Source organism: Pygocentrus nattereri, chromosome 7, assembly GCF_015220715.1.
Source record: "Pygocentrus nattereri isolate fPygNat1 chromosome 7, fPygNat1.pri, whole genome shotgun sequence".
Taxonomy (NCBI): domain Eukaryota; kingdom Metazoa; phylum Chordata; class Actinopteri; order Characiformes; family Serrasalmidae; genus Pygocentrus; species Pygocentrus nattereri.
Window position 1 is genome coordinate 39,649,437 of NC_051217.1, and position 27,820 is coordinate 39,677,256.

The window sequence follows — 27,820 nt, forward strand, 5'->3', positions numbered from 1 at the left end:
ATAAGATTTCACACATTTTCAGACTATATATTCTTTAATATTTAGTTTTACTAAATGTTATGAACAAAATCATAACATTCATCAAGATATATCTTTTAAGATGAATAATGAACCGTTTTAGTGGTTTCAGTTTTTCTCAACTTTTTATTTTTAAATTCTGAAAAATATTGTCTTAGTCTAATCTTGGTCTCAACACTGCTGTTGTTGTTTTTAGTAGTTTAGCATTTACATTTAAAATAAACAGTTATATTGAATTAAACAAAGTCTCATTTAACAGGACTCTTATTATGATAGTTTTGGTCTGTCAATTGCCTGTGGGGTTTTTGCAAGTGCTGCTAGTGGATAGCAGTTAATCCTGCATTCTCATGGAGTAGTTTGATAACTTTGTTCATTTTTTTTTATTCTGACTCACTGTATTTTCTGATGTATAAGAGTGAATCAGACTTATATAATACTGCCAGGCCACTATTGTGAAATGTTTGATTAAGAAATAATTTCATTTTGATTGGTTGTTATTTTCAAAGATGTAGCTAGCTATGTCAGAAATGTTTTCAAATTTGTACTGTTCACAAATACAAAAGGGCTCTTATGTCTACTGTGTTTTACTTTATAATACTGTTCTAGATAAATAATATAAACGAATGACGAAATGAATGTCATAGTATATCATAGTATCTTACCCCCTCCTTTGTACAACTCCACGTACTCCCAGCTCTGTGTACTACTTGCATTCTGTTTTGTATTTACTATCATTCATATATGTATTATACTCTATTGTTAGAATTTCCTTCTATAAAAAAAGTGGTTTAAGACCCTGTATTTAGACAATGGAAAAAAGAAATAGGTGTCATCTTTTCTTCAGGACAAATATGTGCATCTGCACAGTCTATATGCAATTCTTCAATTCAGAACATACAATATTGTTTATTACTGAAGGCACTTTGTCCTGACCACTGAAGGGGACAGGGTAATAGGGGTCTAAAATAGAATGAAGAGGAACATATGGACTATGAGTGCAGAAACAAGGAGGTGGTCGTAATGTCATGCCTGATTGGTGTAGATGATCATGTTTCATATAAGGTGATAAATCATAGTGTGGCATTTAAATTTGTGCAAAAGTCTCAAAGAGACTTGGAGGGTGCTTTACCCATAAGGTGTTTCTTTGTATTCTGCTCTGGCCTGAACATGATTATGAAACATTTGGGAGCAAAAATAGAAAAAAACAGACCAAAGCTTGAGGCCAGAATAGCAAATATCTCTACAGCTACAGTGAACTTTCCAGGAGAGCTGACATAAGCTGGGACAAAGGTAACCCACACTGCACAGAATATGAGCATGCTGAATGTGATGAACTTGGCTTCATTAAAGTTATCAGGCAGCTTCCGAGCTAGAAAAGCTAAAATAAAACACAAAAGAGCCAGAAATCCTATATAACCCAGCACAGCCCAGAAGCCTATAGCTGAACCTAATGCACATTCCAGGATTATCCTTTCTTTGTATTGCTTTAGATTTTTGAAGGGAAGAGGAGGAGATATTGCCAACCAAAGAGTACAAATTAGGACCTGAATGAGAGTGAAGGTGAGAACACTGAGTCTCTGCTGTGGAGGCCCAAACCATTTCATGGTATTACTGCCTGGAAGTGTAGATCTGAAGGCCATTAACACCACTATTGTTTTCCCCAGAACACAGGAGATGCAGAGGACGAAGGTGATCCCAAACGCTGTGTGACGCAGCATGCAGGACCACTCAGAGGGCTGACCAATGAAAGTAAGTGAGCAGAGGAAACACAGAGTCAATGAGAAGAGCAGCAGGAAGCTCAGCTCTGAGTTATTGGCTCGGACGATTGGAGAAGCTCTGTTTTTGTAGAAAACAGCAGCCACAGATACAGCAACGATGGCCCCAGCAATAGAGAACACTGTCAGGATGATGCTCAGAGTGTCGTCCCAGGACAGGAACTCCACAGGCTTCGGGAGGCAGATGTCTTGCTGAGTGTTGGGCCAGAACTCAGGAGGGCAGGGCATACAGTTCAAAGAGTCTTAAATATTAGAAAGACATACATAGAACTCTGTTTGAGAAAGAACAGCGAGGGAAGTATAGAAATAAAACTAAATTAGGGCTGTTCCCAGCACTGCATTTGATACCCAACCTGTCTTATTACTGATCTCTCCTTCTGCGCATGGTATACAGTCATAGCAGCAGACTGGCTTTCCTTTCTGCACAGCCTTCCTGGTTCCTGGAGGACAGCTCTCACTGCACACAGATTTTGGCACCTGAAGTACATTAGACAAATGTTAAATGCAATTGTATGTTGTTTTTTAATATCTGTAATTTTCAATGATTTGCAAATCTAAATCTTTTTCCTTGTCAATTCTGTCACACTCAAATGTGTATTTTATAAATAGATTGAAGGACGAACATTATAATCTATGAAAGATTTTAAGTAAAATGCATGTATTTTGCTTGCATGTTCAGTTTGTAGTTATTTGTTTCTATGTTTGTGAGTGTGTGATATTGAAACATTCAATATAAGACTGATGTATTGGGACTTTTAATTGAATGAAATTTCCCATAATACATTAATTAAAACAAATTAATTTTAATGATTTTTATTCATGATGTCTAATAACAATATAATAATAATAATAATAATAATAATAATAATAATAATAATAATAATAATAATAATAATAATAATAAGCATTGTACATTTGTTGGTTGTTTGGTTGATCTTTTCTGTTGAATAATTGAAACAGATTTCCAGTTATTGTCTTTAAATAATGTTAACTTGAAATTGTACCATGTTATTTTCAAGCTGAATTTTTAATGAATTTTTAATGTTTCTATTACAGGTTATTTATTACAAGAACCTTGATGGTGTTTTATGTTGCAGTTCATCAGTTCAGCCTGTATAATTACTATAAAGGTAAACAACTGACTGTAGCATCTATAAAACAGACTCAAACACAAGAAAGTAATGAAATCGTCTGTGATACACACTATTATGTAATCTACTGTATGTTAGGTAAGGAGCAGCCTGAAATTCCTTCATGCCAGTGTTTGTGTAGTGCTGAAATTGGTTGCAGCAGTGGTACGAAAATAATTTAAATAAGTCTTTGCCACAAAATGTTTGAGGAATGGCTTAAGCAAGTTTAAGTTGATTTAAATGTTAATTACAATGTAAGTTGCCTCAGCTTAAAATATTGTCAATTTTTCTTCATATTTAAAATATTAGGCAATACTTCATATATTGATTTCCTTACTTATTTCAAATTCTGTAACAGGTTTATGTAGTTTTTCATAAAATAAAGGAAGTACCTGTGTTTGTCCTCCCACCCAGATGATAACACCGTTCAGACTCAACTCTTGGCCTCTTGGTCTGGATGAGTCGTACTGGCCCACAGTCACAAAATTCAAATAACCATCTTTATTAACCTGCCAGTTTATGAGCTCATAAGCAGCCACAGGATCGCCATTGGCATCAAAGGAGACCTGATAGCCATTCCTTGTAGTGAAGTTCACTCTCTTGAGCTGATCAAGTATCTGCAGTCGAATACATAATTTGAAAAATTGTGAACAGATCTGAGTCTCATGTATTTTTCAGTGCATTACAAAAAAAAAACAATCATTTGTTTTTGCTGAATACTGAAATGATGTATTCTGAATTTTGTTTGGGCCATAGGCCAAGACCACTGAGGAGTCTCGCAATATTGTAAATCTCATAATTGAGCTCCAAAATAAAATAAAGCCCCCCCACCAAAAATGAATAAATAAATAAAATAAAAGTCGTTGTTCTACTTCCAAAGAGTCTGGAACAATTTCTTGTTGACATATTGCTTCTTTCAAAGATTGGAAAAATGGAAAATAGAAATATTTTTATCCGAATCAGCTAGGCTGAATAAATATCAAGTTTCTTTATCAGTTCATATGATAAAAAAATTACTCATACGTATCTAATCTATCCTGTGTTAAAACCGTTGCAAAAAAATATAATTATTTCTTATAATCAATCTTGTCTCAATTTTTTTGTCTGTCTTCAAAAGTAAACTTAAAATATCATGTAAAAAGGGGCGATCTTTTTTACTGTTTTTGACTTGTGAGAATATGTCAAATGAAGACTAACTCTGAGAATTCTACATTTAATGAAATCTGCTTTAATATTTCTAACTTTGCTAAAACACTGAAATCGTAATGGTAGAGATGCCAAAATTGCCTGCATATAATGTAAATGTATCAGTGTGTAAATCAATAGTTTACAATAAATTCACGCTCATTTAAATTATAAGACAAGTTAGTAAACGATAGTTAATACTTTTTTTTTTTTTTTACCTGCCATGGTGTGAATTTAGCGCTCTTGTCGCACTGCGTGTCATTACAGATAACACCGTGGATGGCATGCGCTATGGCATACGTAGCTTTATACACCAGGTTAGACTCGCGCAGCTCCGACGTGTCTGTATACGGGTTCTGCAGCGCGCGGATATCCTCGCTGCCGTTACATTTCCGCGCGCCCCCTGAGGAGCCTTTCAGGCTACAGCTGAACGAGCTCTCCCAAAACTCCGTTAGCAGAGGAGATTTCAGTGCTTGTGCTGGAGAGAGATCCAGAAGATACTCACGGAAACCTGGAATCACTGCGCGGGGGATGCTAAATCCTATCGCCCCACCGCAGCCGATACAACGCTTAATGTCTGATTGTATGATCCACCCTTCGCTGCCGATCAACTGAAGCGGAGGCAGCGGCAGTCTAACCAGTTCCTGCCACAGGAACAGCATGTCGCCTGAGTGAAGAAACGCTACTAGTACCCGGGCTGTTGATCTCCGGATGACGTTCGCCACTCTCTCCAGTTTACTGCGCGGATCTGTTCTGTAGTAGGACTCGGAGTACTCCACACAGATTCCCTCCTCCTGCGCAGCCTTTAGAAACGCCGCCATTCCATAATTTCCGTAGTCCGTATCGCTGCGCACTGCCCCAATCCATGTCCAGCCAAAGTGTTTGACTAGTTTTGCTAGTGCGGCTGCTTGGTGATGGTCACTTGGTATGGTCCTGAAGAAAGCAGGATACTGACGCTTATCGCTCAGACATGCGCAGGTTGCGAAGTGACTCACCTGTTATTCGGTATAGAAAATAGACAGAAACGGTATTTTAAATGCTTGCTTGAACATAATTCATGAAGTATGACACAATTTTATATAATTCTTGATATTTTACTGAACATTCACACATTTCTGCACCATGTAGTGCAGCTTACAATCACCTGTGGAATTCCAAAGAGACCCAGCATTCTCGTCATACTCATTGATGGTGTAGAAGCAGACTCTCCCACGAGAGCAGGAACAGCTGCTGCTGCTGATTTTGAACAGGAGTCAGTGTTATTGAAAAATGGATCCACGCCGTTTGCAAACTGAAATGCAACTTTAATTGACATCGGAACTTCAGAGCACGAGTCGTGTATCTGGTATCCTAACGTGATTCCCGGCAGGAGATCCGTTCTGTTGTTGATCTCGTGAATGGCGAACTCCGTGGTACGAGCATTGCGCAGCTCCCTGAAGCTCATACTGTTGAGAAAAATAAAACATACCAATTACACAAACATACATGTTTTTTTTCTATTTCCACATCCAGGCCACATTGACTGAAAAGGAGCGCATTTTTGCACAATTCTTAACATGTTATTATTATAATTTCTCTCTTGTCCTTTGCAGCTGTACACGTCAAGCTCACAGACAGACCTCCCAGAACACTGTAGCTGGAGTGGCCGTCTGGTGTACGTCTTGTTTTCCGAAATTGTGTGGGGATGAAATGAAAAAATTCCTCCTATTAGAAAATCTCCATTTATGGAAAGAGCAGGTATTTTCGCATCATCCCACCGCCTGCAGCTGACCAGGTCAGTTTCACCATCTGCCGGACTGAAACCAGTTATACACCACATTGATACAAACATCATTGACATGAAATGGACCTGCATGGTCTGCTCGGTAGCTCTCAGCCCTCTGAAGCCCCGAATGACTCTTGCTAAATAGCTCTGATTTGAAAATCCCCTGTGAGTGTGAGCTCAGACTCAGGAGGCGTGATTATGACCTGAATAGTAATGACAGTAAATGACATCACTTTTGTGTTTGTTTGTCTCTGGTGTTTAAAATTTTGATGTAGTGAAAAAAGCAAGATAAGGCCGCATTCTGGGTTCAGCAAGACCAGTGTGATTGCGTCGTGTCCGTCTACACTAACCTCGTCTTGTGACCAAACAAACAAAAGTGAGAGATATGTATAGATTTTGTGTGGAGGTAAAGTTTAAGGCTTTGGTAATTGAAATATAATTTAATATACAATTAGTAGAGTTTAAGTTCAATGCAATCTAAGTATTTTTCAAACCCTTATGCAGGTATTAATCCCAACTATTTACACCTTTTCTCAAATGGGCTTCTCTTGAGCCAGCAAGCACATATGAATGTTCTCCCAAGTTGGATCGAGGCTGATTCTCATCTACAGGTTATGGGCTCAGTTTAATTGGAGAGCTCACAATGAAAAATCTGTAGATTTTTAATTTTTTTCTTTATTATTAAATATTTTGAAAGTCATTTGATCTCCACCATTGCTAGGCTTAGTATTATTGACAGGTTTATGCTTGGGATAAGAGTGTTATGATAGGTTTTTAGATGATGTGAGAATAATGTATTAGCAAAGCTGCTCTAGGATTTATTTATAAAACAAATAATGAATCAGCACATTTTACATAGTGCTAAACCAAAGTTTTGATTTTCCAAATTGTGTTTTGGTCTCAAAGACCCTTGGTGGGCACCTTTTCCATGAAGTGAGAATTCTGAGAAAAAAAAAATAAATAAATAAATTATCAGATCAAAGCCTGAGGCCAGAACAATAAATATCTTGAAAGCTTCTGTGAAGTTTTCATGAGAGCTGACTTAAACTGGGATAGAGCTCTAAAATCTAGAGTGTGTAACACAAAACAGAAATGAAAACAAATCCTTGAAACAGCTCAAAAAAGCTTAGATGCAAACAGTAAAATGAGTTTTTTATCATTTAATATATTCTGTAATAATAGATAAATTACAATGAATGTGCTGTCTATTTAAGCCATATTTAAGCCATTTTAAGCCAGCATTGCTAACAGGAACATAAAATGACAAATGTTTTAGGCACATAAGCTTATTATAAACAGACATTTCTCTTGTCAATAAGAGTCTTTTTGCCTGTAAAATCAACATGTGATATTTAGAATAATTACAAATAAACATAAAACAGTAAAAACATATTTTCTGAGTGTAAGATTCCAGCCCTGTCTGCTGCTTGCTCTGCCAGCTGCCAGGAGAGGGCGTGGGAGGCAAGGGGCCAAAACTTCAGGGAACTCCAATTCCCAGAAGCCTTGGGGCTGATTAGATCCAAATCAACACACCTGCAGACTCTACTACTTTGTCACACTTACTTTGGAGGAGGAGGGGGAGGAGGAGGAGAAGAAGATAAATTGTCCCAAAACTAAAGAGAGAAGAAAAGAGGGCTATAAAGAATAAACTGTCCCAACGCTACTTAAAGCCAAAAAAGGTTCTTGAGCTACATATGGCTCCAAGACATAGAAAAGGTGTTTGATCTACCAAGAGCAAACAGCTCAAATAAAGTCTACATTCCCTTTATTCTTACAGTGGAGGTTATTTAGTTTTCTCTTTTTTATTTCACCTTTCTAGTTCAGTTTTTCTTTGAGCATGCTGACTTCAGCGTTTCTTTTGTTCAACCTTTCCCGCCTCTTCATTTCCCCTTTTTTGCTTTACCTTTTGTCACCTGTGTGTCCCTGTGGTGCAGTTTTAGCTCCACAGACAACCAATCAGTACAGCAGCAGTTCGAGCCTGGCTTCGGGTAACCTTAAACGCGACGTCCCAAACAAAGAGTCCATTGCTCCAATAACTTTATTTAATCCTTTTTCTCACTGGTTTTCATTTCTGTACTTGGGTCCACCTCCCCGCCATCCCATAACAGCAAGTTTTATGACCAAAACTTTATGACCATGCATGGATGAAGCAAATAATGCTCATCTCATAACAGTGCACATAAACGTCTGGGATATACTGGACACCATGTGGACCCATAATTCCCATAGTCAAAGTGTTGGAAGTAGGCGAAATGGGCAGGTGGTAAGACCTGAGCAATTCTAACAAGGCGTTAATCATGATGGTCAGACACCTGGGTCAGACAATATCCAACATGGCAAGGCTTGTGAGATGCTCATAGTCACCACTGGTGAGTACCTACCAGTGGTATGAGGAGGGACAAAACATAAACCATTAACGAGGTGTGGTGCTCCCGAGGCTCAGTGATACCCATAGGCATTAAAAGCTTTCCCATCTGGAATGAACTGACAACTGCTGTGGCTCAGAAAACACAAACTCAGTCAGTCTGATAACCACACAATGCATCACACACTGCTGCATATGGGCCTGCATAGCCACAGACCTGTCAGAGTGCTCATGCTGACACTTGCCCATCATTTAAAAGCATCTATATTGAACACACCAGCACCAGAACTGGATCTTGGAGCAATGGAACAATCGTCCTGGTCTGACGAGTGCAATTTTCTTCTAAGTATAAATGGTTGGGTCCATGTGCAGCATAGCAAAACTAAGAGGCTATAATAATCAAAAAAAGTCCCAAACAATTGTCGTCCTAGGAGTGTGGTTCCCACTTCATGTCAAGTAAAGAGACTATTATTGTCAATGCATCTATGTTGAAGTATGTAGTAGAGTGAAATGAGTGTATGTTCCTCCAGGAAAAACATGTTGCAACATTGAACAAAAAGTTCAAAGTGCAAACATGCAGACATAGTGTGCAAACACTACACATAGGTGAAGAGATATTTACCATTCTGTGATCTGTGAGACAAACAGTCAAATAACCGTGAAACTTCTTGATGGAGATCCTGCCAGTCAGCACCGTGATGGCTCTGGGTCTGCTCCAGTTTTGGTTCCTAGTCATGCGTTTGGTCGTCTGACTCTTTATTGGCAGTTAATGTCACACATCCATCTGGATTAGTGCAATCCTATAACTCCCTTGGGGATCATGTGAATGATGACGCTCTTTCCACAACCTATAATTATTCTGCTTCACCAGAACACTGATATCTTTCACCTGTCTTCATTGTTCATATGACCATATGATAGTTAGTATTTAAAACCCAGGGTTTAGTTAGAGCTTTGTGAGGTATTGCTTTCCTGTTAGCTACTGAGAGTTTTCTCTTGTATTTGCCTACTAGTTTTTTCTGATGATTGTGGATAATGTAATCTTATAGAAATATGGGAGAATTGATCTTAATAAGTAATCATAGAGTGCAATTTTTAGTCTTTGTGTGTACTATGCTTAGTTATTTTGACACATACAAGTAATCCTTAAATCTTATATATCAGTATCATATACCTATGATATGATATTTTATTCATGAGAAACAACATTTTTTTGGTTAGGGAACCATGAGAGGAGGGAACGTGTCGTTTTAATAAGACTTTCCTCAAAAATTATTACTATACGATCACTCTAATAAGTTATAGTCATATAAATGAAGTTGATGAATCCTCTCACCAAGGACAGGCCTTGGGTTGTTTGTCTAAATGACATAGATGAATTCTCTCTACCAGGAACATGCCTTGATTGTGTAAGGCAGTTTTGGACACAGGGATGCACCTGGAGCTTGGAGAGGCCAGCAAATTTGCTTACGTAGTAAAAGATTAAGGCAAGCTGACCCTTGAAGAGTGGAGTTAGCTGATAAGAACCGGCAAAAAATGGTTCTTGAGGTAAATTAATAAAGTGGCAAAATGATAGCTTTGGCCTGGTACCATCAGGCTGGGAAAGTTTAAAAAGAATAGATCCCAGGGGATGTTGGAGGTAAAGGTTTCCAAGGAATCTGTCAAATTAAAAATTAATAGTAACCAAAATTGATTCAAAGTCAAATAATAAGGGAGGGGTGGGGTTACGAGCAAGGACTCAGACCAGATATCTTGAATGAACTTGCCTGTAAAGATGATGACTTATCATTGGATCAACTGGTTAATCTAGCTATAAAAATTGATCATCTGTTGCAATATCAGGGAAAGAGGAATCATCACAGGAACTTCAGAAGGAGTTTCAATAGAATGAAAAGTTCAACGGAGTTCCTGGATGCCCCCGAACCCATGCAATGTGACTTGTCATGACTAACTCCTGAGGAAAGGAGGTTGAGAAATTTCTCAGGAGGTTGAGAAATGATCCTTGACTGTACTGTGGGAAAGCGTGCCATCAGATGAAGGACTGTGCTCTTTGACCTCAAATGAGCAACGCGCAAACCCTTGGAAAGCATGTGGAGTCTACTCTGCATGCTAATGTGGTGAGTGTTCCAAAAAAAGGCTTGGTATCTAAGTCTTTCATGCTAACTATTAGTATATACTGTCATCCCAAGTCTGTTGTTGTTTCAGCCCTCTTAAATTCCGGAGCAGAGGGGAATTTTATTCAAGCCAGGATCGTGGAGGAACTCAACATTCCCATGGAGGAACTTTAGAATGTGTTGAAAGTAGTACTGCTGCACAGAGGACCGGTTGGAGCTGGAACCATTTCCAAAGTCACCAAGCCCATTGCAGTAAAAACTAGATGCTGCAACACCCCTGAAGGAGATGATAGATTGGGCCCCAGTCTATGCTGTCCACAGGTTGCTGGACTCCAGAAGACAAGGTGGTCTCTTGCAGTATCTTGTGGATTGGGAGGGCTATGGAACTGAGGAGCAATGTTTGGTGCCAGCCAAGGACATTCAGGACCCGGGTCTCATGGCACATTTTCACAGCCAGCACTCTGAGAAGCATGATCCATGTCTCAGGGTTCACCCGCGTAGAGGGTTACCCACATTCCTTTCTGGCTTGCATGCAGAGATCGTGTGAGAGTACACCGGCGGTCCAGCGCCATGGCAGCTCTGATTCAGCCTCTGTTCCGAGGTCTGGTCGGGGATGGGGTGGTCATCCTGGTCTCCCTCATTCCAAGGCCAGCCAGGAGGGGGGTACTATCATGTATTTGGCTAGTCAGCCTATGAGCTACACTTCACAGAGTCCTCTGCCTCATCAACTGACTCCAGCAAGATCATCAGCAGCCTATCACTGCTCAAGATCTCCTGAAAACTGATTATGTTCACCTGTATGTTTTTATCACATGACCTGCCTAGATAGTATTTTAGCCCGACTATAGTCAGGTCCATTGCGAGGTATTGCTTTGCTAGTGAAACTGCTGAGTGTTATTTCTGGTTTGATCTCCTGTGTTTTTTACCTTGTTTTTTCTCCTGTTTCTCATTTACACTGCTTTTTGGATTTGCCATTTTTTGTACTGTTGCCTGATTATTTGGATATTCAGTTTTTGATTTCTCATTGCCTGTGTTTCAGACTCTGCTCTGCTTTTCCCTACTTGGTTATGATCACCTTCTGCGATTTGTGGTTTACTTTGGAACTGAACCGCGCCTGTGTATTAATGATGCTATATCTGCCTGAATCCCAAAGTAAGCTTCTTCTCTGTTTTACAGCAACGAGTGTCTGATTACTGGTCAAATGTTACATTCTGGCTTTTGAGCAAGGAGAAAATAGCTGTTGATCAGGAAAAAATTGTTCTGGATTTTCAACCCTGATTTTGTCTCTGCCTTTTTTGGATTTCAATTGCCCTCTGGTTATGTTTGTCTTTTTGTGTTTCAGGTTGTTTTGAGTTAGGAAAATGTTTATATCAGTAAAGCCTCATGCGTCTCCAGACCATGATGCTTGACTGTAGGCAAGAGACAGTTGTTTTGGTACTCCTCACCAGGGTAACAACACTCATGCTAGACACCATATGAGCCATGTTCATGGACTGCTTGTCTTCAGCAGACTGTTTGCAAGCTTTCTTGTGCATGAGCTTCAGAAAAAGGCTTCCTTCTGAAATGATGGTCATGCAGACCGAGTTAATGCATAGTGGGGAATGGTCTTAACACTGACAGGCTGACCTCCCACTTCTTCAACCTCTGCAGTAATGCTGGCAGCATTCATGTCTCTAATTTTTGAAGACAACCTGAACATGTGGATTCAACTTCATTGGTCAACCTCAGCGAGGGTCCTGGAAAACAGGTGCATGACCTTGGACACCATGCTATAGCTCAGTTTCAGGGTGTTAACAGTCTTCTTATAGCCTAGGACATCTTTATGGAGAGGAGCAATCCTATTTCTCATATTCTCAGAGAGTTCTTTGCCATGAGGTGCCATGTTGAAAATCAAGTGGCCAGTATGAGAGATTTGTACTCAAAACACCAAATTTAACGGCCCTGCTCCCCATTCACACCTGTAACTTTGTAACTGAGTCACATGACACCAGGGAGGGATAGTGACAAAATTGGGCACAATTTGTACATGTTCACTGTTGCGTTGCCAGCTATTTAGACATGAATGGCTGTGTTATTTTGAGAGGACAGTAAATCTATATTGCTATTCATTACTATGCTATGCGTTATATCCAAGTTTCATTTATATAGTGTTGTCCCATGAAAAGATATAATGAAATATTTGCAGAAATGTGAAGGGTTGTCACGGTTGGCTCCTCCCAGTCCTGTCCATGTGCTCATGTTTTGGTCTTGTAACTCCGCCCCTGATTGTTATCACCTGTCCCTCATTGTTACGTGTATTTAAGCCCTGTGTTTGCCCTTTGCGTTTGCCAGTCTTTGTATCTGTATCATTGTATCATTGTATCATTGTATCATTGTATCATTGTATCATTGTATCTGGTCTTTGTTTGTGTTGGTTCTGGTTGTTTTCGTCATGTCTTACCCTCGATCTGTCCGTGTCGGCTCATTGACCCTGGACTGTTCTGACTACGACCCTGGATTTGCCCGTAATAAATCTCGCTTATCTCCGCGTATGCGTCCGCCTCCTCGCTCCCCCTTACAAGGGTGTACTAAATTTTGTGAGATAAACTATATGTACAAATCCACATTGTGAATTTAGTATTCTAAAATATGAGGAAAAATTAAAAGACTCGTTAAATTAGGAAAACATTTGCACATTTTCTGTTTTTTTAGAAATGTAATAACTTGCACAAATTTTACAGTAAAATATTTTGTATACAAACATCATTTTCACAAACCAGGGATATCAAAGCTATGTAAAAATGTTGAAAACATGAAAAACTTACTTTGTTTATTTATATATATATATATATATATATATATATATATATATATATATATATATATATATAGTTTGTGTGTGTTGTGCTGGTCTGAGTGGATCAGTCACAGCATTGCTGCTACAGTTTTTAAACACCTCACTGTCACTGCTGGACTGAGAATAGTCCACCAACCAAAAATATCCAGCCAAGAGGATCCTGTGAACAGTATGCTGTAAACACTGATGCAGGACTAGATGATGACAAACACAAACTGTGAGCAGCAGATGAGCTATCGTCTCTTACTTCATATCTACAAAATGGACTGTGACAGTGAGTGGACACAGCATATTAAAGCTCCAGCAGAACTGATGTGCCTGATCCACTCTTATCAGCACAACACAAACTAACACACCATCACCACATTGGTGTTACTGCAGTGCTGAAAATGATCCATCACCCAAAGAATACATGATCTGTGAGGGGCCATGGGGACTGAAAACTGAAGAACAGGGTAATAGCGGGCTAAGAAAGGATGCAGAGGAACATATGGACTACAGTCGGTAATTGTAGAACTAAAAATGCATCTATATAGTAAGTGGAGCAGATCAAATGGACAATGAGTGCAGAAACAAGGAGGTGGTCATAATGTCATGCCTGATCAGTGCGTAAGATCATGTTTCATATAAGGTGCTAAATCGCAGTGTGGCATTTAAATTTGTGCAAAAGTCTCAAAGAGACTTGGATGTTGCTTTACCCATAAGGTGTTTCTTTGTATTTTGCTCTGGCCTAAACATGATTATGAAACACTTGGGAGCAAAAATAGAAATAAACAGACCAAAGCTTGAGGCCAGAATAGCAAATATCTCTACAGCTACAGTGAACTTTCCAGGAGAGCTAACATAAGCTGGAATAAATGTAACCCACACTGCACAGAATATGAGCATGCTGAATGTGATGAACTTGGCTTCATTAAAGTTATCTGGCAGCTTCCGTGCTAGAAAAGCCAAAATAAAACACAAAAGAGCCAGAAATCCTATATAACCCAGCACAGCCCAGAAACCTATAGCTGAACCTAATGCACATTCCAGGATTATCCTTTCCTTGTATTGCTTTAGATTTTTGAAGGGGAGAGGAGGAGATATTGCCAACCAAAGAGTACAAATAAGGACCTGTATGAGAGTGAAGGTGAGAACACTGAGTCTCTGCTGTGGAGGCCCAAACCATTTCATGGCATTACTGCCTGGAAGTGTAGCTCTGAAGGCCATTAACACCACTATTGTTTTCCCCAGAACACAGGAGATGCAGAGGACGAAGGTGATCCCAAACGCTGTGTGACGCAGCATACAGGACCAATCAGAGGGCTGACCAATGAAAGTAAGTGAGCATAGGAAACACAGAGTCAGTGAGAAGAGCAGCAGGAAGCTCAGCTCTGAGTTGTTGGCTCGGACGATTGGAGAAGCTCTGTGTTTGTAGAAAACAGCAGCCACAGATACAGCCACGATGGCCCCAGCAATAGAGAACACTGTCAGGATGATGCTCAGAGTGTCGTCCCAGGACAGGAACTCCACAGGCTTCGGGAGGCAGATGTCTTGCTGAGTGTTGGGCCAGAACTCAGGAGGGCAGGGCATACAGTTCAAAGAGTCTTAAATATTAGAAAGACATACATAGAACTCTATTTGAGAAAGAACAGCTAGAGAATTACAGAAATAAAAACTAAATTAGGGCTGTTCCCAGCACTGCATGTGATACACAACCTGTCTTATTACTGATCTCTCCTTCTGCACATGGTATACAGTCAAAGCAGCAGACTGGCTTTCCTTTCTGCACAGCCTTCCTGGTTCCTGGAGGACAGCTCTCACTGCACACAGATCTTGGCACCTGAAGTACATTAGACAAATGTTATTTGTAATTGTAAGGTTTTTTTTTTGTTTTGTTTTTTTTTTATTTATTTAATTTACAATGATTTGTAAGTCTAAGTTTTTACTTTTCAATACTGTCAAACTCAAAGTTGTATTTTTAAAAAATGGATTGAATGACAAACATTCTAATATATTAAGCATGTAAAGTAAAAAGCATGCATATTGCTGGCATGTTTAGATTCTATTTATTTGTTTCAATGTTTGTTTACTTGGTGAGTATGTGATATTAAAACATTGAATGTAAGATTGATGTATTGGGACTTTTAAGGGAATGGAACTTCCCATAATACATTCATTGACACTATTAATACATTTTATTTCTGATGTCAAATGTTAATAAAAATAAATAAATAAATAAATAAATAAATAAATGTCTTGGTTTCTGTTGATCTTTTCTTTTGAATAATTGAAAAAGTTTTCCAATTATTTTCATTAAATAAAATTAACTTGAAATGATGCTATGTTAGCTGAAATTTGAATGAGTTTTTCTTGTTTCTATCACAGGTTATTTATTACAGTACTCTTGATAGTTTTTTGTATTGCAGTTCATCAGTTCAGCCTGTATAATTACAATAAAGTTAAACAACTGACTGCAGCATCTAGTAAAGAGACACAAACAAAAGAAAGCAATGAAATCTTCTGAGATACGCACTATTATGTAATCTACTGTATGTTATGTAAGGAGCAGCCTGGAATTCCTTCATGCCAGTGTTTGTGTAGTGCTGAAATTGGTTGCCTGAGTAGTATGAATATATTTTAAAAATCTTCACCAAAAAATATTTGTGGAGTGGCTTAAGCAAGTTTAAGTTGCTTTGTGTTAATTACATTTAAAGTTGTCTCACCTTAAAATACTGTCCATTTTTCTTCATATTTAAAGTATTAGGCAATAGTTCATACATTGATTTCCTTACTTATTTCAAATTCTGTAACAGGTTTATATAGTTTTTCATAACGTAAAGTAAGTACCTGTGTTTGTCCTCCCACCCAGATGATAACACCGTTCAGACTCAACTCTTGGCCTCTTGGTCTGGATGAGTCGTAGTGGCCCACAGACACAAAATTCAAATAACCATCTTTATTAACCTGCCAGTTTATGAGCTCATAAGCAGCCACAGGATCACCATTGGCATCAAAGGAGACCTGATAGCCATTCCTTGTAGTGAAGTTCACTCTCTTGAGCTGGTCAAGTATCTGCAGTCATAAACGTAATTTGAAAAATTGTGAACAGATCTGAGTCTCATGTATTTTTCAGTGCATTACAAAAAAAACAACCATTTTTTGGTAAATACTGAAATGATGTCTTTTTTTTGGGACAGGCCAAGACCACTGAGGTGTCTTGCAATATTGAACACTTCATAAATGAGCTCAAAATAATAATAAAGTTCAGAAAATAATCGCATATTTTTCGTTGTTCTATTGCTGAAGAGCATGTAAGAATTTATTGTTGAATCATTGTTTCTTCCAGTGATTTTTATTCATGAAGTGCATGGAAAATATAAAAATTATTTATATGAGAGTCAGCTAAGCTGAATAACTACTTTTCTTTCGCAGATTGTGTGCTAAAAATATAACTCATACATATCTAACGTGTTAATATCTTTGCAAGAATTATTCGAATTATTAGAATTATTTCTTATAATAAATCTTATGAAATCTGCTTTCATATTTATAATTTTGCTAAAACACAAATTGTAATGGCAGAGCAAAAATATCCTGCTTATAGTATGAATCCATATACAAATATATATTTTTTTTACAATAACATCACGCTCATTTAAATGATAAGACAAGTTGATAGACTGTTTTAATTTTGTTATGGGTTTTTTACCTGCCATGGTGTAAATTTAGCGCTCTTGTCGCACTGCGTGTCATTACAGATAACACCGTGGATGGCATGCGCTATGGCATACGTAGCTTTGTACACCAGGTTAGACTCGCGAGGCTGCGACGTGTCTGTATACGTGTTCTGCAGCGCGCGGATATCCTCGCTGCCGTTACATTTCCGCGCGCCCCCCGAGGAGCCTTTTAGGCTACAGCTGAACGAGCTCTCCCAAAACTCCGTTAGCAGAGGAGATTTCAGTGCTTGTGCTGGAGAGAGATCCAGAAGAAACTCACGAAGACCTGGAATCACCGAGCCGGGGATGCTAAATCCTATCACCCCACCACAGCCGATACAACGCTTAATGTCTGATTGTATGATCCACCCTTCGCTGCCGATCCACTGAAGCGGAGGCAGCGGTTTTCTAAGCAGTTCCTGCCACAGGAACAACATGTCCCATGAGTGAAGAAACGCTACTATTACCCGGGCTGTTGATGTCCGGATGACGTTCGCCACTCTCTCCAGTTTACTGCGCGGTTGTGTTCTGTAGTAGGACTCGGAGTACTCCACACAGATTCCCTCCTCCTGCGCAGCCTTTAGAAACGACGCCATTCCATTATTACCGTAGTCCGTATCGCTGCGCACTGCCCCAATCCATGTCCAGCCAAAATGCTTGACTAATTTTGCTAGTGCGGCGGCTTGGTGATGGTCACTTGGTATGGTCCTGAAGAAGGTAGGATACTGACGCTTATCGCTCAGACATGCGCAGGTTGCGAAGTGACTCACCTGTAATTCAGTATATAAAATAGACAGAAACGGTATTTTAAATGCTTGCTTGAAAATAATTCATGAAGTATGACAATTTTACATATTTTTTTATATTTTACTAAACATTTACACATTTCTGCACCATGTAGTGCAGCTTACAATCACCTGTGGAATTCCAAAGAGACCCAGCATTCTCGTCATACTCATCGATGGTGTAGAAGCAGATTCTCCCACGAGAGCAGGAACAGCTGCTGCTGCAGATTTTGAACAGGAATCAGTATCATTAAAAAATGGCTCCACGCCGTTTGCAAACTGAAATGCAACTTTGACTGCCATCAAGACTTCAGAGCACGAGTCGTGTATCTGGAATCCTAACGTAATTCCCGGCAGGAGATCCGTTCTGTTGTTGATCTCGTGAATGGCGAACTCCATGGCACGAGCATTTCGCAGCTCCCTGAAGCTCATACTGTTGAGAAAAATAAAACATACTAATTACACAAACATAAATTTTTTTGTTTTTTCTATTACCACATCCAGGCCACATTGACGGAAAAAGGAGCGCATTTTTGCACAATTCTTAACATGTTATTATTATAATTTCTCTCTTGTCCTTTGCAGCTGTACACGTCAAGCTCACAGACAGACCTCCCAGAACACTGTAGCTGGAGTGGCCGTCTGGTGTACGTCTTGTTTTCTGAACTTGCTTGAGGATGAATTGAAAAAATTCCTCCGATTAAAAAATCTCCATCCATAGAAAGAGCAGATATTTTCGGATCATCCCACCGCCTGCAGCTGACCAGGTCAGTTTCACCATCTACCGGACTGAAACCAGTTATACACCACATTGATACAAACATCATTAATATTGAAGTGACCTGCATGGTCTGCTCGGTAGCTCTCAGCCCTCTGAAGACCCCAGTGACTCTTTTTAAATAGCCACATTGTGAAAATCCCCTGTGAGTGTGAGCTCAGACTCAGGAGGCGTGTTTATGACTTGAATATTAACGACAATAAATGACGTCACTTTTGTGCTTGCTCGTCTCTAGTGTTTTAAACTGTGAGTGAAGAAACCGTTCAAGGTCATAAGGTTGCGTGTCACAGGGAAGCTACAGTGAATTTTCCATGACAGCTGACACATGCTGAGATGAAGGTACCCCAGAGAGGTCTGCCATTTGAAATGTTTAACACAAAACAGATTAATACAAATCCTTGAAACAAATCCTATTCATTTCGTATATTCTGTGATAATGAACACTGTCATTCAAAGTGCACTGACATTCAAAGATACAGAATATGAAAGAAAAATCACATTTAATCACCAAAAATCAGAATAAACATATTTTGCATAGTTCTTATGTATGAATGTTTGAGGTTCAGGCTTATTTTTGTTGTTCTGAAAAACAATTCTAAAAATTAACATGTCTGTCTCCCTGCTGTGCAGTGCGAGTGAGAATGCTCCACCACCTAAATAATATCTGGTCAGCCATTGCTCTATGGTCCATTGATGATTTTGGCAAGGCTGTCTGATAAAAGCGCTAAATTGCCACAAATATGTGGACATCCTTCTTTGGTTGAGCCAAAACTGTATGACCACTCCCAGATGAAGAAAGTAAATGTTGAACTCATAACAATGCAAATATTGTCTGTGATTTACTGGACAGCATGCAGACAGTTTTTATAGTTGGCTAGAGGAGGAATGTGTCACATTGTGATAAGCACACAATGCATCACACCCTGCTGCATATGGGCCTGCATAGCCACACATTGTCAGAGTGCTCATGCCGACACTATTGAAAGCACCTGCACTGGATATATGGGCATCAGAACTGGATTTTGGAGTAAAGAGGGTCTCTTGGTCTGATCAGCATGATTGTCTTTTACACTGTGTAAAGTGTTGAGTATATGTGTGGCGTTTACGGGGGGAAATGATGGCACTAGGATGCACTGTGGGAAGCGGACAAGACAGTAGAAAGACTGTGATGCTGTGGGCAATTTTCTGCTAAATGCCTACATGTGGACATTACTTTAAAATGTAATGAAACATCACCCCTTCATGTTGATACTATTTCCTGATCACACTGTCCTCTTTCATAAGATTTCCTGAAGTGGTCCCTTGTCTTAAATTCCACAGAACTCAATTTGATCAAACATCTCTGCTGGAACAAGTGTGGTCCACACTGGCTTTATCTCATGATCTCTGACACTTTGGAAGTAGATAGATTTCCACTACTTGCAAATATTGGGTAGTACAGTTTATGAAGTAGAAGTTGAATTTTTATTAATTTTTTGTTTATTTATTTAGGATTTATGGTGCACTGAAACAGGTATATTACTTACGGTACTTTGTGCGTATGAACCTAACCATAAATTAATATGTTTCATTTAAGATGCTAAATCATAGCATGACATGTAAAATTAGTTGTAACGCGGAGCGAGGAGGCGGACACATACGCTGAGATAAGCGAGATTTATCGGCGGCAAATCCAGGGTCATAGTCAAAACGGCCCAGGTTCACATAGCCAGCATGGATAGACAGGGGTTTAGACATGACAAAAACGAGAACAAGACTAAGAACAAACAGAGTTCAACGAAGCAAACAAACAAAGACCAATACATCGAACAAAGACCTGAGGCGGGCGCAGAGGCGAGGCGACTGGCGGCGGGCACGGCCACGGAATCAGGCTTGCCGCGGGGTGCGGCCACGGAATCAGACTTGCCGCGGGGTCTGGAGCTCCGGCTGGGGACAGCGGCTCCAACCTGGAGGAACAGAGACAGGACCCACTCGGCTGCTCCCAAGGATCACTCGGGCAATTGGCAGCTCGCAGTGGCGCTTGAAAGCGAGCCGAGTACCATAGAATGGGTTATCTGCTTGCTCCATCTATCTGACCACGTCTTGCACTGCAGGTCGCTCCTCCCTGCAGTGGCGCTCAAGACGGGCAGACCAAAGGCGCTTACCTGAGGTCTCGTCGTCTGGACACTAGGGGGTTGGTCCTTCGCCTTCTTACGAGACTGACGAGACGCTCGTGTTCCCTCAGCACCAGGGGATTTGGGGGTCAGGTGCAATCAATCAGGGGGGAGTTACAAAACCAAAACAAAGGCACATGGACAAACCAAAACAAAAAGGCACATGGAGTGGGAGGAGCCAATCGTGACATTTGTGAAAGAGACTTGGAGAATACTTCACCCATAAGATGTTTCTTGGTATTCAGCTCTGGACTAAATATGATTATAAAACACTTAGGAGCAAAAATCTAAATAGTTAGTCCAAAGCTTGAGGCCAGAATAGCAAATATCTCTACAGCTACAGTGAACTTCCCAGTAGAGCTGACATAAGCTGGAATAAAGGTAACCTACACTGCTCAGAATATGAGCATGCAGAATATGATTAACCTGGCCTCTTTAAACTTCTCAGGCAGTTTCTGTGCTAGAAAAGCCAAAATAAAACACAAAAGAGCCAGAAATCCTATACAACCCAGCACAGCCCAGAAAACTATAACCGAACCAGGTGCCATGGAGTTCACCATTCACAAGTTCAACAACAGAACACATCTCCTGCTGGGAATCACATTAGGCTACCTGATACACGACTTCTGCATTGCTGTGCCAATGGCAGTTGCATTTCGGTTAACTAATGGCATGGAACTATTTTTCAATGATACTGATTCCTGTTCAAAATCTCCTGCCACTGCTGTTTTTTTATGTGTGTGGCTGTGCCGTCCATACTTCAGAAATTAGGCTGCCCCAAGCTGCAGTAACCCTGAGATTGACTCTGTGCTTTTGCAGCATGGTATGCAATCTACACTGTGAGCCCTGGCCGTCTCCTAAGACAGACAGGTGCTATTGTTGTTTGAGTGTCACTGTTGTTGCTTTGGTGGTTAGTATCTCTGCGTATTCCAAAAGACTTGGTGCCAGCAGCCATTATTGGTTCTGTATAAAGAAATGAAAGTCACTGTGAAGTGGTTTTCTGTGGCTACCTGTGAGTTTGGCTGTAGCCAGACCCTATTTCTTTGATGAAAGAACACATTTCAAAGAAATTATGACCTCAACTTAAATTTTCCAGTTGCTATACCCAGAAATAAAAAACAAGAAAAACAAAAACAAAAAAACATATACACTGCTCAAAAAAAATAAAGGGAACACTCAAATAACAAATCCTAGATCTGAATGAAGCAAATATTCTCATATACTTGAATACTTTGTTCTGTACAAAGTTGAATGTGCTGACAACAAAATCACACAACAATCATCAATGGAAATCAAACTTATTAACCAATGGAGGCCTGGATTTGGAGTCACACACAAAATTAAAGTGGAAAAACACACTACAGGCTGATCCAACTTTGATATGATATCCTTAAAACAAGTCAAAATTAGGCTCAGTATTGTGGGTGGCCTCCACGTGCCTGTATGAGGTGGCAGATGGTCTCCTGAGGGATCTCCTCCCAGACCTGGACTAAAGCATCTGCCAACTCCTGGACAGTCTGTGGTGCAACATGGCGTTGGTGGATGGAGCAAGATGATGTTCCAAATGTGCTCAATCAGATTCAGGTCTGGGGAACAGGCGGGTCAGTCCATAGCTTCAATGCCTTCATCTTGCAGGAACTGCTGACACACTGCAGCCACATGAGGTCTAGCATTGTCCTGCATTAGGAGGAACCCAGGGCCACCAGCATATGGCCTCACAAGGGGTCTGAGGATCTCATCTTGGTACATAATGGCAGTCATGCTACCTCTCGCGAGCACATGGAAGGCTGTGCGGCCCTCCAAAGAAATGCCACTCCACACCATTACTCACCCACTGCCAAACCGGTCATGCTGAAGGATGTTGCAGGCAGCAGATTGCTCTCCACGGCGTCTCCAGACTCGATCACGTGCTCAGTGTGAACCTGCTTTCATCTGTGAAGAGCACAGGGTGCCAGTGGCGAATTTGCCAATCCTGGTGTTCTCTGGCAAATGCCAAGCGTCCTGCACGGTGTTGGGCTGTGAGCACAACCCCCATCTGTGGACATCGGGCCCTCATACCATCCTCATGGAGTCGGTTTCTAACTGTTTGTGAAGAAACATGCACATTTGTGGCCTGCTGGAGGTCATTTTGCAGGGCTCCAGCAGTGCTCCTCCTGTTCCTCCTTGCCCTCCTACGGCCTCCTCCACATCTCCTGGTGTACTGGCCTGTCTCCTGGTAGCGCCTCCAGCCTCTGGACACTATGCTGACAGACACAGCACACCTTCTTGCCACAGCTCGCATTGATGTGCCATCCTGGATGAGCTGCACTACCTGAGACTACCTGTGTGGGTTGTACAGTCCATCTCATGCTACCACAAGTGTGAAATCACCACCAACATTCAAAAGTGACCAAAACATCAGCCAGAAAGCACAGGTACTGAGAAGTGGTCTGTGGTCCCCACCTGCAGAACCACTCCTTTATTGAGTGTGTCTTGCTAATTGCCAAAAATTTCTACCTGTTTTATATTCCATTTGCACAACAGCTGTGAAATTGATTGTCAATCAGTGTTGCTTCCTAAGTGGACAGTTTGATTTCACAGAAATTTGATTTACTTGGAGTTATATTGTGTTGTTTAGGTGTTCACTTTATGTTTTTGAGCAGTGTATTTGCATTTTAATTTGAATAACACTGAGCAGGCACAACATTATGACCACCTTCTTGTTTCTACGCTCATTCTCCATTTTATCAGCTCCAGTTACTATATAGGTGCACATTGTAGTTCTACAAGTACAGACTGTAGTCTATCTGTTTCTCTGATACTGTTTAGCTGCCTTTTACCCTGTTCTTCAGTGGTCAGTACCTCCATGGCCCCTCATGGCATGTGCTATTTTTGTGGTGGAACATTCTCAGCACTGCAGTAACACTGATGTAGTGGTGGTGTTAGTGTGTGTTGTGCTGGTGTGAGTGGATCAGACAGTTTGTATTTGTAGAACTACAAAATGCACCTATAATAAGTGGAGCTGATAAAATGGACAATGAGCGTAGAAACAAGGAGGGGGCAATAATGTTATGCCTGATCAGTGTATGTCCATAATGTTGCACATTCACATGGTAATTGTAATTTTAAATTGACCATTTCTTTAGCATTTTCAAATGTGTATTTGGATTTGCTGCCATATTATGCCTTACACAAAAAAGGGCTATATCTGAACGATTCAGACATTAAAAATAAACAGATAAACGCATCTCTTGCATGACATCCACACCCACAAAGAGGTGCATTTGTCCAGTACCACCGTTTGACCAATTCCTCTGACTACATAATGTTAACAGTAATTTCAAACATTGGTTAGATTCAGGATATGTGTTGATGTTAAGGTTAGGTTTAGAATAAATTATGATAAATTAAACAAAACATTTGCAGAATGCTAGTTAAGAGCATCTCTCCGTGGATCACCACCTTATCGTGCTGGAGGGGTTTGTGTGCTTGAATGATCCTAGGAGCTATGTTGTCTGAAGCAAAAACTCCTGGTAGGGTCTCCCATGGCAAATTGGTCCTAGGTGACAGGCCAGACAAAGTGTGATCCATAATCACCCCTATGAAAAAAAGAAAACAGGACTTGGGTACCCTGCCCGGATCAGGGTTGGACATTATTCTTTTCTGGAGTTACCCATGGTGAGAGGCGGCGGGCAGGTGTGGGCTTTCTCATAGCCCCTCGACTTGGCGCCTGTATGTTTAGGTTTTCTCCGGTGGATGAGAGGGTAGCTTCCCTACGCTTTCGGGTTGGGGAACGGGTCCTGACTTTTGTCTGTGCTTATGCACCGAACAGCAGTTCAGAATACCCAGCCTTCCTAGAGTCATTGGGAAGGGTGCTTGAAAATGCTCCTCCTGGAGACTATTGTCCTACTGGGGGACTTCAACGCTCATGGGGGCAACGACAGTGAGACCTGGAGGGGTGTGATTGGAAGGAATGGCCTCTCTGATCTGAACCAGAGTGGTGTTCAGTTTTTGGACTTCTGTGCAAACCACAGTTTATCCATAACAAACACCATGTTTGAACACAAGGATGTCCATAAGTGCACATGGCACCATGACACCCTATGCCGCAATTCAATGATTTACTTTGTAGTCGTGTCATCGGACTTGCGGCCATGTGTTTTGGACACTCGGGTAAAGAGAGAAGCTGAGCTGTCAACTGATCACCACCTGGTGTTGAGTTGGATCAAGTGGTGGGGGAAGATGCCGGTCAGACTAGGCAAACCCAAACGTATAGTGAGGCTTTGCTGGGAACGTTTCGCAGAAGAACCTGTCAGATTGATCTTCAACTCACACCTCCATCAGAACTTTGACCAGATATCGGGGTAGGTAAGGGACATTGACTCAGAATGGGCCATGTTCCGCTCCTCCATTGTTGAAGCGGCTGACTGTAGCTGTGGTCGCAAGGTAGTTGGTGCCTGTCGGGGCGGTAATCCTCGAACCCAGTGGTGGACACCCCAGGTGAGAGATGCCGTCAAGCTGAAGAAGGAGTCCTACCCCGGGGAATGGATGGCCTGTAGGACACCAGAGGCAGCTGGCAGGTATCGACAGGCCAAGCGATCTGCGGTTTCAGTCATTGCCAATGCAAAAACCTGGGTGTGTGAAGAGTTTGGTGAGGCCTTGTAAAGTGACTTTAAGTCAGCTCCGAAAAGATTCTGGCAAACCGTCAGGCGACTCAGAAGGGGAAAGCAGTGTGCCACTAGCACTGTATATAGTGGAGATGGTGTGCTGTTGACTTTGACTGAAGACGTCATTGGGTGGTGGAAGGAATACTTTGAGGACCTTCTCAATCCCACCGACACGTTCTCCAGTGAAAAGGCAGAGTCTGGGGACATGGGAATAGGCTTGTCCATTACTGAGGCCAAAGTCGCTAAGGTAGTCAAAAAGCTCCTTGGCGGCAGGGTTCCAGGGGTGGATGAGATCCGTCCCGAGTTCCTCAAGGCTCTGGATGTTATGGGGCTGTCTTGGCTGACACACCTTTTCAACATTGTGTGGAAATCGGGGGCGGTGCCACTGGATTGGCAGACTGGGGTGGTGGTGCCTCTTTCTAAAAAGGGGGACCGGAGGGTGTTTTCCAACTACAGGGGAATCACGCTCCTCAGCCTCCCTGGTAATGTCTATGCATGGGTACTGGAGAAGAGAGTCCGGCTTATATTTGAACCTCGGATCCAGGAGGAGCAGTGCGGGTTCCGTCCTGGTCGTGGAAAACTGGACCAACTCTTCACCCTCTCCAGGATTCTGGAGGGTTCATCGGAGTTTGTCCAACCAGTCCAGATATGCTTTGTGGATCTGGAGAAGGCATTCGACTGTGTTCCCCGGGGTATTCTGTGGGAGGTGCTTCGGGAGTATGGGGTACATGGCTCTTTACTACAAGCCATTCAGGCCCTGTACAAATAAAGCTGGAGTTTGGTTCGCATAGCCGGCAGTAAGTCAGACTCATTCCCAGTGATAGTTGGACTCCGTCAGGGCTGCCCTTTGTCACCGATTCTATTCATAATTTTTATGGATAGAATTTCTAGGCACAGTCAGGGGATGGAGGGTGTCCAGTTTGGTGACCTCGAGGTTACATCGCTGCTGTTTGCAGATGATGTGGTCCTATTGGGGACATCAGGCTGTGAACTTCAGCTTTCACTGGATCAGTTTGCAGCCGAGTGTGAAGCGGCCGGGATGAGAATCAGTACCTCCAAATCTGAGGCCATGGTTCTCAGACGGGAAAGGGTGGAGAGCCCTCTCTGGGTAGGGGGTGAGCTCTTGCCTCAAGTGGAGGAGTTTAAGTATCTCGGCGTCTTGTTCATGAGTGGTCGTACAAGGGAGCAGGAGATTGACAGGCGGATTGGTGCTGGGTCAGCAGTGATACGGGCTCTTTACCGGTCTGTTGTGGTAAAGAAAGAGCTGAGCCATAAGGCAAGGCTCTCGATTTACTGGTCGATCTACGTTCCCACCCTCACCTATGGTCATGAGCTTTGGGTAATGACCGAAAGAACGAGATCGCGAATACAAGTGGCCGAAATAAGTTTCCTCCGCAGGGTGTCTTGACTCTCCCTTAGAGATAGGGTGAGAATTTCGGTCATCCGGGAGAGACACGGAGTAGAGCCGCTGCTTCTCCACGTCGAGAGGAGCCAGCTGAGGTGGTTTGGGCATCTGGTTAAGATGCCTCCTGGAGGCCTCCTTTGGGAGGTGTCACAGGCAAGTCCACCTGGGAGGAGACCCCGGGGAAGACCCAGGACAGCATGATGGAGATGTGATCGGAGAGGCCCCACCCCCACCTTGGCCTCTCCGATCACATCTCCATCATGCTGGTCCCTGCCTCGGGAACAAGCTATTGGGGAAAGCCTGCGGGGGTGGTTTATGCGTGTACGTAAACAAAGGTTGGTGCATAAAATGTGTTATGATTAACAGCCACTGCTCTGAGGCCATTCCAAACCGATTCCATGATAACATCAGCTCACTTCCGAACAAGCACCCAGAGTCATTTTATTTGGTGGCTGAGGATTTTAACTATGTAGACCTGACAAACACTTTGTCTAAGTTTTATCAGCATGTCACCATACCAACACGGGGAAATAACACACTGGACCGTGTGCATACAAACATATGAGAGGCATACAGAGCTGTGCCCCGCCCCCACCTTGGCCTCTCCGATCACATCTGCTCACAGCCCAACACCGTGCAGGATGCTTGGCATTTGCCAGAGAACACCAGGATTGGTAAATTCGCCACTGGCGCCCTGTGCTCTTCACAGATGAAAGCAGGTTCACACATCTGACAGACGTGACAGAGTCTGGAGACGCCGTGGAGAGCCATCTGCTGCCTGCAACATCCTTCAGCATGACCGGTTTGGCAGTGGGTGAGTAATTGTGTGGGGTGGCATTTCTTTGGAGGGCCGCACAGCCTTCCATGTGCACGCCAGAGGTAGCCTGACTGCCATTAGGTACCGAGATGAGATCCTCAGACCCCTTGTGAGACCATATGCTGGTGCGGTTGGCCCTGGGTTCCTCCTAATGCAGGACAATGCTAGACTTCATGTGGCTGGAGTGTGTCAGCAGTTCCTGTAAGATGAAGGCATTGAAGCTATGGACTGGCCCGCCCATTCCCCAGACGTGAATCCGATTGAGCACATCTGGGACATCATGTCTCGCTCCATCTACCAATGCCATGTTGCACCATAGACTGTCCAGGAGTTGGCGGATGCTTTAGTCC

The 27,820-nt window shown here is 41.8% G+C and overlaps 1 protein-coding gene and 1 pseudogene across 1 annotated transcript; both read right to left on the reverse strand.

The window, feature by feature from the left end:
• Window positions 1-1,121: 1,121 nt before the first annotated feature.
• LOC108434012 (extracellular calcium-sensing receptor-like) lies at window positions 1,122-10,924 on the reverse strand. Its single transcript, XM_017708928.1, has 8 exons — window positions 10,862-10,924; window positions 7,437-7,486; window positions 5,464-5,553; window positions 5,207-5,344; window positions 4,327-5,041; window positions 3,316-3,540; window positions 2,147-2,270; window positions 1,122-2,035 (listed from the first exon to the last, which is right to left on the reverse strand). The coding sequence occupies exons 1-8, from the start codon at window positions 10,922-10,924 to the stop codon at window positions 1,122-1,124; spliced, it is 2,319 nt and encodes a 772-aa protein (XP_017564417.1).
• Window positions 10,925-13,860: 2,936 nt separating this feature from the next.
• On the reverse strand, window positions 13,861-27,548 carry LOC108434013 (annotated as a pseudogene).
• Window positions 27,549-27,820: the final 272 nt, after the last annotated feature.